Source organism: Mauremys mutica, chromosome 4 (genome assembly GCF_020497125.1).
Source record: "Mauremys mutica isolate MM-2020 ecotype Southern chromosome 4, ASM2049712v1, whole genome shotgun sequence".
Taxonomy (NCBI): Eukaryota; Metazoa; Chordata; order Testudines; family Geoemydidae; genus Mauremys; species Mauremys mutica.
The window spans coordinates 6829098-6841585 of NC_059075.1; the positions used below are offsets into that span (position 1 = coordinate 6829098).

General features: G+C 46.9%; 1 protein-coding gene across 1 annotated transcript in view; it reads right to left on the bottom strand.

Moving 5' to 3' along the window:
* SOS2 (SOS Ras/Rho guanine nucleotide exchange factor 2) overlaps positions 1–12488 on the bottom strand; it is a 91046-nt gene that overhangs the window by 32492 nt on the left and 46066 nt on the right. The window contains exons 9-10 of the mRNA XM_045015297.1: positions 8406–8533; positions 6396–7051 (exon numbers count right to left, since the gene is read on the bottom strand). Of these exons, the coding sequence (XP_044871232.1) occupies positions 6396–7051; positions 8406–8533 (784 nt within the window). The remainder of the gene's footprint in view (positions 1–6395; positions 7052–8405; positions 8534–12488) is intronic.

Here is a 12488-nt window from a genome sequence, read left to right on the forward strand (position 1 = left end):
AGTGTACATTTTTAACTACACTTTCTTCTAATTTCATCCTAATATTACTAATTACATGTCAGTCTGAGAATCTGAACTGCACACTGGAACAAAGCCTACCTAAAGCTAATGTAATACTACAATATCTGTAACAAGCTAACATATAATCTGACCAACACACCCAAGATAAAGCATTCTGGGCATCTAGTGAAGGTCCTCCCGCAAAACTAGCCACTGGAAGGACCTGTGGCTCCACACACACACTGCTGTGAAAGGTTGGTTGAGCAGTTCCATGGGCACTGCTATTCTTGAAGATTCCTGAAGCTCACTGGCACTGCAGGATGCATTATACAAGTTGGAATATGCAGAGGCCACCTCAAACAACAGTCACCTTAGTATGTCAACAAGACAGTAATTGTATGGTTTGATTTTCTAAACAGCTACTAGCTCAAGGATTATGTTTACTAGCTATGGTGATAAATGACTGTGCTGCCACAACGCCCACAGCTACACTGTAAGAACTACCATTAATGCACACCAATCAATTCAGAAAGATATAAAGGGGGAGAGACTGAGACACGGGAAGGGTCAGTCAAGAAGAGAGCAGGTGACAGCTGCCAGAGACCAGAAGACTTGTAGGAGGCCCATGAAGGAAGCTGTAGATGGTTCCTGGGGAAAGGCTGAAGTCAGGAGAGCAACAGAAGGATCTGCTGGCTGACCTCCCCAAGCCAGAGAGCCAAGGCTAGAGGGGACTGAAGGCCAGAGAGCAGCAAAGGGAGCTGCCTGCTGACTTCGAAGCCAGAGAGCTGAAGCAAAAGGCTCAGGAGGGCTAAACAGGCCAGCAGCAAAAGTTCTTATCCACTGATGTCTCCACCTAGAGAACTGGAGCCAGTGGAAGGCCAACCTGCTTGCCTGTCTGGGATATGAGAGGTTAGTAGTACAGGAGAAGTGATGGATGAACTTCCAACAGAGAGGCTTTGGGAGAAATGGGGGTGGAAATTGCACCCGCTGACAGGGCTGGCTTGGCTGTCCTGGAAGAAGGAGAGGACTGATGAAGAACCCAGGTGTAGTAAGATGAGGCCCTGAAACAAACTCTTATATCAAAGGCCCAGTCTGAGGCCTGAACCAATGTACTTCCAGGCATTGCTAAGCAAAAGCTGGGCTGTGAGCCACAGGCAGGCCCCACTCACAGAAGCTGGCGAGAAGAGGGCTGCTAGAAGCAGGTGCATCCACACAAGTGCTAATAAGAGGAACTTGTGCCAAGATGGCATCAGAACACTACACAAAGATAACAAGAAACAGGCAGGTGCATCTTAAAGACAGGGTCAGAAGGACAGCATGATGGATAGATCTATCTGTTTGAAACAACATGATCAAAGGAGGAGACAGCACCCTAATGAGCCACGGGACTATACCTCAATACTTCAGTAGGGATGAGTAATCTGTCCTGTAACTGTATAAAAGTAGGTCCCGGAGTGCACATCTTTGTCTGGCCTAGGGGGAAGAGGAAAGTCCCGCCACTGACTGAGCCGGTCCATTGCAGGGGTGCACAAATTCGTAGTATGTCTTGTAGAGTCTACAGGAAACTATTACTGTGCTTCATTTGACAATAAACCTGGCTCGGGTTGCTTCATACCTTACTAGAGACTGTGGTCTTCGGGGGTTCTCTCAGGGTTTGATGTGTCGACGATGATACACGCACGCAGCCGACTGTATCATCATCGAACAAGAGCAGAGCACCACACCGGTAGCTACTGACAACATTGGTGACTCCGACCGCTGATCTGATGAGTAAGCGAGCTGTCCGCTGTAGGAATCGCAATCTCACATGGCAGAAAACCACAAGCTAGGGAACCCCCTTAACCCCTCCCTGCAAATCCCCACAGAGTTTAAAAAAATATAATGGGGAAGAAACATGTAATGTAATTTGTAAGGCTAGGGCAGAGATTGTAGCCTTAAAATGTAAACTATTGCAAACTATAACCATGGCTGTTGAATGGTTAAAACAGCACCCCACAAAATTAGTGGGGCAAGTAACAGTAACAAAGAAAGAGTTAAAAGAATTAAAAGTAGTTACACAGCCCTGGAATGCTCCCACCGCCCCTTGCAGGGTGGCGAGCAGCCCAGAAACAACCAGCACAGGAACAGAATAAAACACTGGAAACAACTGCAAGGAACTTACAAAAAATACATGTGCCGTCCCCTGTTATAAATATTGGTGATAAACAGTAGGCTTCAGGTAGCTACCCTGTGCCAGAAGAATGAGGACAGAAATGGAAAGAGGTGGCCCTAGTAAAATTAAAAGATGAAACGGGGTCCATCGCAGTGCAACCACCACCTTATGATAAAAGCCAGGTTCTGGTAAAACCTAAACTGGGACCTAGATTGGTGCCTGTCAAAACGGGAGAAGTAAGTACACAGAAGGAAAGAGTAGCAAACAATCAGGGGCGGCTCTAGACATTTCGCCGCCCCAAGCCACCGGAGCCGCGGGACCAGCAGAACCTCCGCAGGCATGCCGCCGAAGGCAGCCTGCCTGCCGCCCTACCGGCGACCGGCAGAGCGCCCCCTGCGGCATGCCGCCCCAAGCATGCGCTTGGCGTGCTGGGGCCTGGAGCCGCCCCTGCAAACAATACTGTCACTGAACTGGTAAGTCAAATGAAGGAACAAATGGAACAGTTCACAGAGCACATTAGGAGACAGGAGCTGCGACTTGATCGCAGGGGAGTGAATAAAAAAGAATTTCAAAGTAAATACCCAAAATTAAGTGGGTTAACACCTAGAATTGATGCATTAACTCTTGGAGTTGCCCACAAACTGTTAATTGCAGCAAAAAAGGGCACTCCCGCCATCCATCTGGCATACTCACAAAAGCAACATACACTGGGGTACCAAATTCAGGTTTTACAAGAGGCAGGTAACTACCCCCACTCTCCTCTCAAAGCCAGGATAAAAAACAGGGGCGCGGTTCCCAACTGTGCAGGTTCCCAAATGCTCTGACCCACTGATCCACACTCCGTGCTCATATCTAAAAATATAACCGCCTTTCTCAAATATTTGTACATACTAGTTAAGTTTTTTCCTTTATATGCTTCCTCAGTTTGCTAAACTCGCTGCTGCTGCCCGTACTTTCTAATACCCTGATAGAGTTAATCTCTCTTGGCTCAGGTGAATACCCACTTTGTCGGATGCATCACCCACGAAAGCTCATGCTCCAATACGCCTGTTAGTCTATAAGGTGCCACAGGACTCTGTGCTGCTCTTACAGATCCAGACTATCACAGCCACCCCTCTGATACTTGATACCTTCCCAGGTTGCTCTTCACCCCACCCTTTTTCCCCTGCCTTTCCTCACTTCTGCTCTCTCTCATTGTTTTAAAAGTTAAAAGTTATAGTTTTTACAGAAACCTCCAAAAGATAAAGCAATTGAAAAAAGAACAAAAGAAAAAAAAGAACACAAGGTAAAAACTTTACTTTAAATACATCCAGTAAATTAATTATTTTAACCCTTCAGGAATGCAACAGCTGGAATTATTCCTAACTTTCTTGAAGATATGGTTGCCAAGCAACAGAAATGCACACTGCTTCTAATCCTAGCCACTAACTAATATTTGAAACATGGGCTTTTCTTATTTCCATATAGCAGAGTGCTAAAATAATGTTAAATATAAAGTAATACAAAATTCCTTGTTACCAAATTGATACAATACATTTGGCAAATATTAATATATTTTTAACAATTTATGTTACAAGTTTTAAATAAGGTAATAGTTTGTTTATTCAAATGTTTAATCCTTTTTTTTTATTGTGATTGCCTTATTTTGTATGGTTATGAATAGAATTCTGGCGCCATTTGTTTTTAATTGTAAGTTTGTTCTGCATGTCATGTGTTGTTGTTGCAACAAAAGTCAATTTTATACCCTTTTAAAAAAGTATATGTATATGTGGTACCACACTATTTTAAGATCATGGTTGGGGTATAATTATAGTATTATTAGCATCTATTTTTTGTGCAAAGTTCAAAAAGGTTTCAGTTAAAAATATATGTACATATATTTCTGCCTCAACAAATAATGCAATTGCAAACAAAAAGAATTCTCTTTTTGAAAACAGTTTTAAGTATTTTTTATTGTTATTCAAAGAAAAAAGGTAAGGGGAAACCTCAACATTAAGGTAACGATAATATTAACAAAATGTCAATTTCTTGTTTGGGCTTTTTATAAACTTGTTTGTACTTTTAAATATAGCTATAAGAATGTGATAGCAAAAAATGTATTCATAAAGCTAACAATTTATTCACAAAGCTAACCAAACAACATCAACAAGTCTCCACGTTTCCAACAGGTTTCCACTTTTGGCTCCCAAACACAAAGCATCATCAAAGTTTAATACCCTCAAAGTATTTTCATGAACCTGTATTTAAAATTTATTTTGGGTTAATTTTATAGTTGGCTTAATTTTATACGCTTTTCTTTTATGTTATGTTATGTAAATGGAAAGCAATGGTTGTTAAAGTTTGTGCTTCTAAACAGTTAACAAGAGTGAAGTTGGTATCCCAAGCAAATTAACTCTAAAAAGCTTGTTAAAATTATGTTACTAACTCTTTTGCTGAAACAAAGTGTTCAGCAAGGGAAAGCAATACACCTTTGCATGGAAGATTGAGAACATTTATTTTAGCCGTTAAGCATTACGTTTACTATGAAATATTAGTAATGCACCTCAAATGGAAATGAATGTCTATATAATAATTGCAAAAGTATAGCTTGTGTTATAAAAGACTTGGTCCCTATTACATTGTGCTTATTACACTGTAAACAAACTAAGTTAAACTGTGTATTAAGTTTGGGTTACTGAAAACAAAAACAAAAAAGGAAAAAACAAACAAAAACTTTACTATGTTAACTAACAAAAGTTGTTTAAGTTGCATCCCACAGACCAAAGACACCAGAAAATATCACACCCTGAAGACACCAGTTGATATCTGTATACAGTGAAGAAACCCCCAAGCATCAAGAAAAGAAAAGTGAAGTGTTTTATAAGAGACTGGTTCTATCTACCATATATACCATATATACTGGGTCTACCTACCATATATGGACAATTAAGTTAACAATCAGCTATTGTTAACACATGCACTGGAGTGACAGATGAACTATATTTCGGGACTTCTGTCACAGACTATTTGGACTATGCTCTTGTAAAAAAAATAATTTTTTTTTTAAATTTAAAAAAAAAAAACCCTGGCCCAAAGGAGGAGTATTATTGAGGCAAGAAAGCTGACATGGAGTTACTGGAGACTCTGGAGAAGGAAAACTGAGGTTGCATTGTGCTGCAACCTGCTGCTGGAAGATGTACCAAGCAGCACCGCCTTATGACAAGGTTCAGGCAGATTAAGGACACTGGAATTTTAACATGTCATCAACATTAAATACTACTTTACTTGTCCACTTCTAAGATGTGTCACTCAACAAGATCCAATTCACAGTTAATTCTAGCTGTAAAAAATAGGGGTGAGTTTTGAAGGCTTACTATTTGAATTCTGTACCAATCGTTGCTGAAAAAATCTGAGTATTCAGTAACATTTTAAAAGTTGCTAGAATGTGAACACCTAATCGGAACCTACAATCAAAGCTGACAGTCTTATAAAACAGAAAACTAAGTATAAATATCTGAAAAATGTTACAAAAATCCCACCAACATCAAGTTTTTAACTTCCATTGCATTTCCTCTTAATTTCTTTCATTCATCTCTTAACTGAAGTGTTACTAAAGTTACCTAATAAGCTAACGTGCTCTTTTTCTGCATGCATTCTAGGAGGGCTTTTTTAACATCTCCTTCCTCTGAAGCGTCATGGATGGCCACAGCTGGAGTTGGGACATGGGGTGGGCCAGGGCTCTGAGATGGCATCAACTATTCTCTCTCTCAGGTGCTTTGCTGGCTGGTTCTTGCTCACAGTCAGGAAGGATAGGCAGGTCAGTTTGGAAGTGTTTCTGGGGATTTGTCACATTCCTCTGCAGCATGTGGGTGTGGCTCACTTGCGAGGATTATCGGGGTATATCTCACTATCATTTACCTGCCACCGTGGGGGCCTCAAGCACTGATGCACCTCAGTCCCTCCTGTTCTTTGCCTCTGGCACATAACAGTCCACTCTCCTGTGAGCTGTAATACTCGGGTCTCATTTTGGTTGTTGGGTTTAGTGTGCTGGTGGCCTGTCATATGCAGGAAGTCACACTATATGATCTAGTGATCCCTCCTGGCCCTAAACTATGGCACACATCTTGACTTTAAACAGCTATTCAGTGGGAAAGCAAGCAAGAGACAAAAAGATTAATCTTATTGGCTATCCAAACATTACCTAAAGAATTAGTAAGATATTACAAAATGTGCCAAATACAGAATAAAATAAAATAAAGCATACCTGCATACATATGGTATGTTAGCCTTTCAATTAGTTTCACTACAGTTCCTCCTTTGATGATCGGGATTCCGTTCCTACTTTGCAGATTATCCTCAAAAACAATGTTTTCCTCAGAGTCTTCCACTACAAAACGATACACATTTGGGCTGGGCAGCCTCAGTGGCTGTTCATTTTCTTCTTGCAGTAACACTGAGTCAAGCATTCGATCCAGTGTACTGCGATACTGAAGGGAAATCAGAGCTGCCATCCAATTGTTCTTCTCTTCAGCAGACTTGGCAGCAAACACTATGCTGTTTTCATCTTTAGACGCTAGCTCAAAAGCATGTTTGTATTCACAAGTGTCATCTTTGTCAATTATCTGCATTTTCCTCATGATAATTTTTTCCTTAAGTCTGTACTCTGTATTGCTGTAACCTGGAAGCCGCGATTGTCCATGATTAGTTTTACAGCTGATCAGTAAACCATCAAAGAGAAATATGTGGCGTTCATGTTTGGCTCCTATCCTTGTCAGCACACCTTCCATTATGAATTCATTGCAGCACTGGCCAATATCTTTGCCTTCCCAACCATCAATATTTTTCTGGATCTCATTCATTTTTTTGATGGCCAGGTGCTTGCTTCTTACTTGGCGGTTGTAGAAACGACAAATTGTCTCCCTAGAAACAAACAATTTTATCTAGTTAGCTTCTTCCGTATTAATTGCCGCAGAGGCTGAAAAAAACACCACTAAATTTAACACTTTATGCTATTTTTCCCCCCAACTTAAATATGCCCTAATCATGCTTAACCACAAATGTATAAAGGACAGTGAATTGCCAGGGAAAGACTACGTGTATGTCTTCTCTAGCAGCATTAACGTGGCTGTGTAGTCGTGGCACCAGCTCTGGGAGAGCTCTCTCCCAGTGCTGTTAAAAAAAACAACCCCTCAAAAAACAAAAAAAACAACCAGCCCCACAAGGGGAAAAGTCACCAGCACCAGGGCCGCCCAGAGGATTCCGGGGGCCCAGGGTCTTCGGCGGCGGGGGGCCCTTCCGTTCCGGGACCCGCCGCCAAAGTGCCCCGAAGACCCGCGGCGGGAGCCCCCCGCCGCCGAATTACCGCCGAAGCGGGACCCGCCGCCGAAGCACAGCCCGGTCTTCAGCGGTAATTCGGTGGCGGGGGGGGGGGGCCCCCGCCGCGGGCCTTCGGGGCACTTCGGCGGCGGGTCCCGGAACAGAAGGGGCCCCCTGCCGCCGAAGACCGGGCTGCGCTGCTGCGGCGGGTCCCGCTTCCCCCCCCCAGCCTCTTACCCGAGCGCGTCTCCGGCGGGGCCTGAGCTCCGTCCCGCTCAGAGCCGCGTGGTGAGGGGGCGGGGCTGTGAGCTCCACGCTGAGCGGAGGCAGCTGCCCCGCCCCCTCCCCAAACCGCTCTGAGCGGGGCGGGGCTCAGGCCCCGTTGGAGCTCCCAGCCCCGCCCCCTCACCACACGGCTCGGATCGGGGCGGGGCTCAGCCCGAGACTCGGCGCTTGATGCGCTGAGGCTCCAGGAGAGGGGCGGAGGCGGGAGCCTCCGCTCTTCTCTTGGGGGCCCCTGCGGAGCCCGGGGCAAATTGCCCCCTTTGCCCCCCCCCCCTCTGGGCGGCCCTGACCAGCACTAGGAATGCGGCTCCCGGTGTCGGTGCACAGTCTACACTGCCACTTTACAGCGCTGAAACTTGCAGTGCTCGGGGGGGGGGGGGGTGTTTTTTCACATCCCTGAGCGAGAAAGTTGCAGCGCTGTAAAGTGGCAGTGTAGACAAGGCTTTAAACTATTCACGAATGGGGTATGGAGGGTTGTAAGTGAACACTCTTGGAAAGGCAACAGCTTGAAGTCTGCTAGCTTTGATGTTTGGCATGTGCAAGTGTCAAACAAAAACATGCTGCTTTTTTACACAAGTCAACGAAGGGGGAAACAGGGAAACACTGCCACCTCTAGATATCTTCCTTCTAACTTACTTTGGGGTACAAGAGGCTTCCCTGATTGTATTCTTACCAAGGCCGCCGTCTAGGTGAATGTTTATTGTAAATGCGCTCCATGCTGCACTGGAGATTTAAAAGAGCAGTAATGGCTTGTTTCAAGCACTCCCTGTCTTCTTCATCTTCACTGCATTCCTGCAATTGCTATAATGACAAAACAAATCCATTTCTGTCCAACTTAACAGGTTTTCTTTAGAGATATATACAGACAAAAACAAATATATTCATACGTAGGGTTGCACTCAGCGTTCACCTGATCCCACTGAAGTCAATAACCAATGCTGAGTGGTTTTGCAAAACTCACCCATAAGACCACCAATGCCTGTCAAAGTAGTTACTAAAATGAAAACACATCTACCAGATATCCTGAAAAATAAATAGCTTTTGAGTGAGAGAGTGAGCTTGTGTGTGAAAGGGAGAGATTCTGAGATAAAGAAAGATTTCCCCATCCTATACTGGATAGCCTTACCGTGAGTTGTCAAAAAACCCTACAGGATATTTTTCTTTAAATCCTTTCACTTACATTGTTCTGTTTCATAATGATCATTGGCCTTTGAAGTTAGCTGTGTTCACTAGTCCTGAAGCTGTATATCAGTACTACATCAACGACATACTTTTTTAGTAGTTTAATAGTGTTTCAACTAACTATGCAGTGTAGTTGTAGCCATGCTGGTTCCAGGACATTAGAGACAAGGTGGGTGAGGGAATATCTTGTATTGGACCAACTTCTGTTGGTGAGAGAGACAAGCTTTTGAGCAGCACAGAGCTCTCCTTCAGGTCTGGGAAAGGTACTTGGAGCCACAGCTAAATGCAAGGTGGAATAGATTGTTTAGCATAAGTACAGGTTTCAGAGTAGCAGCCGTGTTAGTCTGTATCCGCAAAAGAACAGGAGTACTTGTGCCACCTTAGAGACTGACAAATTTATTTGAGCATAAGCTTTCGTGGGCTACAGCCCACTGTTTCGTGTAGCCCATGAAAAAGACGGTTACTCACCGTAGTAACTATTGTTCTTCGAGATGTGTTGCTCCTATCCATTCCAGTTAGGTGTGCGCGCCGCGCGTGCACGGCTCTTCGGAAGATTTTTACCCTAGCAACTCCGGCGGGCCGGCTGGGCGCCCCCTGGAGTGGCGCCGCTATAGCGCAGGATATATACCCCAGCCGGCCCGTCCGCTCCTCAGTTCCTTCTTGCCGGCTACTCCGACAGTGGGGAAGGAGGGCGGGTCTGGAATGGATAGGAGCAACACATCTCGAAGAACAACAGTTACTACGGTGAGTAACCGTCTTTTCTTCTTCGAGTGATTGCTCCTATGCATTCCAGTTAGGTGATTCCCAAGCCTTACGTAGGCGGTGGGGTCGGAGTTAGATGTTGCAGAATGCAACCGCTAAGCCAGAGGCTGCAACAGCTCTGGACTCCCGGACCAATGAGGCAAAGGTGTGGACCGAGGACCAGGTAGGTGTACAACACATCCCCCGAAAGGGAATGCGAGCCAGGAAGGCAGCTGAGAAGCGTGAGCCCTGGCGGAATGTGCAGCAAGGTGGCTCTATGGCACATGGGCCGAAACAGAAGAGGTGCAGATGCACAACGTCATTGAAGATGAAATCCTCTAGGAGGAGACAGGTATACCCTTCGTCCGGTATGCCGGTACGATGAAGGTTGTGGGGGCGTTACGAGAGGGCTCTGTCCGCTAGATATAGATTGCGGACGCCCTGCAGATGTCGAAGGAGGGCAACCGTTGCTCTCCTTGCACAGAGAGTGGCTTCGGAAATAAGACCGGAAGGAAGATATCCTGGTGGATATAAAAGGCCGACACCTCCTTGGGGAGGCAGGTCGGACGTGGTAATAACTGCCCTTGTCCTTGAGGAACACAGTATACCTTGGGCCTATTGTGAGAGTCTGAAGCTCGGAGACTCGTGTGGCCGCAGGAAAGACTACAGGAAACTGCCTTGCAGGACAGGTATATCAATGAGCATGTTAACATTGGCTCGAATAGGGCAGTCATAAAACTGGGTAGAACCAGATTGAAGAGCCAGGTTTATGGCGGGGCCCCACTGGGGGGGGGGGTGCATAAACGCTCCAAGCCCTGAGGAACCAGATGGAATGGAGTGGGATCTCGGCGGGAGAAACATTGCGCGTTTCGGAGCAGCATGAGAAACGCTTCCACTCGGCCAGATACTTTAATCGAATGGACGAATTTTCTACCACCCCGGAGAATCCCGTAGAACCGAGGCCGAACAACGTAACTCGGATCGGTTTAGCCACGCAGGAGTCCTGCTGTGAGGTGCAGGGATTACAAGACCGGGTGGTGAAGGTTGTCGTGATTCTGCGTCATGGGGTCTGTGCCAAGAGGGTTGCTACCGACAGGTGTAGCAACATGGTGTGCCAGTGCTGCCCAGGTTACACTGGGGCGATCCCGATCAGGGGCGCTCTGTCCCTGCGGAGTTTGAGCAGGACCTTGTGAACCAGCGGGGACAGTGGACAGCGTACGGCAGATGGCTGATCCACGGCCTCAGGAAAATCCTCCAAGACCGAGCCTGGGGAGAGGTCTTGGAACGAGGAGAATTTCTCTCTCTCTTTCCGTTCTCGCGAGAGCGAGGAGGGCTATGCGGGGGAAGACCCACTTCTGGAAAACGGAATAGATAAAGACGGGAGGAAACCACCACTTGTGAGACAGGAAGGATCTGCTGAGACGATCCGCCAGCTGAATCGCCTGGTACACAAGGCAGACTGCTCTCAGCTCTCGGACACTGATGTGTAAGGCCAGCTCTTGCGCTGACCGAAGGCCGTGAGTGCGAAACTACACCAGGTGCGCACCCAGCCAAGAGATGGGCTGTCTGTCACGAGGGACCCCGAGGGGTGAATGAAACAGCATCCCCGGATACACCGGGGAGGACGCCGACTCCCGGTCGAGGGAGCCTAGGCTGCCCGGGGGGAACGAGATGACCACGAGTATGCCATCTCTGCCCGTGTGGCACACCCAGGTGAGCCACGATTGAAGTGAACAGAGGCAAAGCCTGGTATGTTTAGTTGCAAACGTGTAGACAGCCATGTGACTCAGAAAACCAAGGCAAGAGCGAGCCCAAGTTGGCAGGAAGGTCCGTAGACCTTGTACAATTGTTACCCTCGCCTGAAACCAAGGCTGAGGAAAGCAGGCTCTGGCGAGTCTGGAGTCCAGGACGGCCCCAATGAATTCCCTTCCCTGTATGGTTATCAGAGTGGATTTTATTATTGATCATCAGGCCTAGACACAGGAATAGGTTCGTGTCGATGCCCACATGACTGGTACTTTGGGCCCGGGGGTTCTTCGACTGAGCCACTCGTCTAGACACGGAGAACGTGTATCAGACAGTGGCGAAGAAAGGCGGCGAGTACAGCCATGCACCTTGAATACCCCTGGGCTGTATAGAGGCCAACCGGGAGGGTCGTATACTGGGAATAACGATGGTAGGCCCCAAACCGAGGGTACCTTCTGTGTGGAAGAGAAATGGCAACGTGAAAAACACGCGCCCTCCATATCAAGGGCGGCGTACCAGTCTCCGGGATCCCAGGATGGGATGACGGTCGCCCTGGGTACCATGCGGAACTCATCTGCATCGTGGCTTGTTGAGTTCCTGCAGGCCTAGGATAGGTCTGAGACCTCCCTTCACTTAGGGGAATAGGTTTCGCCCTTAGGTACCTCCTGTATAGCTCCGATGAGGAGGAGCGTCCGCACCTCTTGCCAGAGGAATCGCTCGTGAGAGGGGTCCTTAGGAGAGGCGAGGATGGGTAGGCTTTTGCCCCATTGGTGGTCAGAAGGACCCGAATTTCGGCTCCTTTGGGGTGCGGATTGATGGCCACGACCGTGTAAGCCACGCCCGCTGGCCATGTCCTGACCTTGTCAAGGCGCAGGGTAAGAGCGGAGGTTGGGGACGGAAACGTCGGCGCTGAATTACCGGCGTGTACATGCCGAGAGAGAGAGAGAGAGAGCGCAAAGTGACCCTGCTGCCCTTTAGGTTCTGCAGCCTAGGGCCAGTGCTGTCAGAGAACAGGCCTGTGCCACTGAAGGGCAAGATCTGTATAGCGTGCCGCAGCTGCGAGGGAAGGCTCGATAACTGGAGTCCT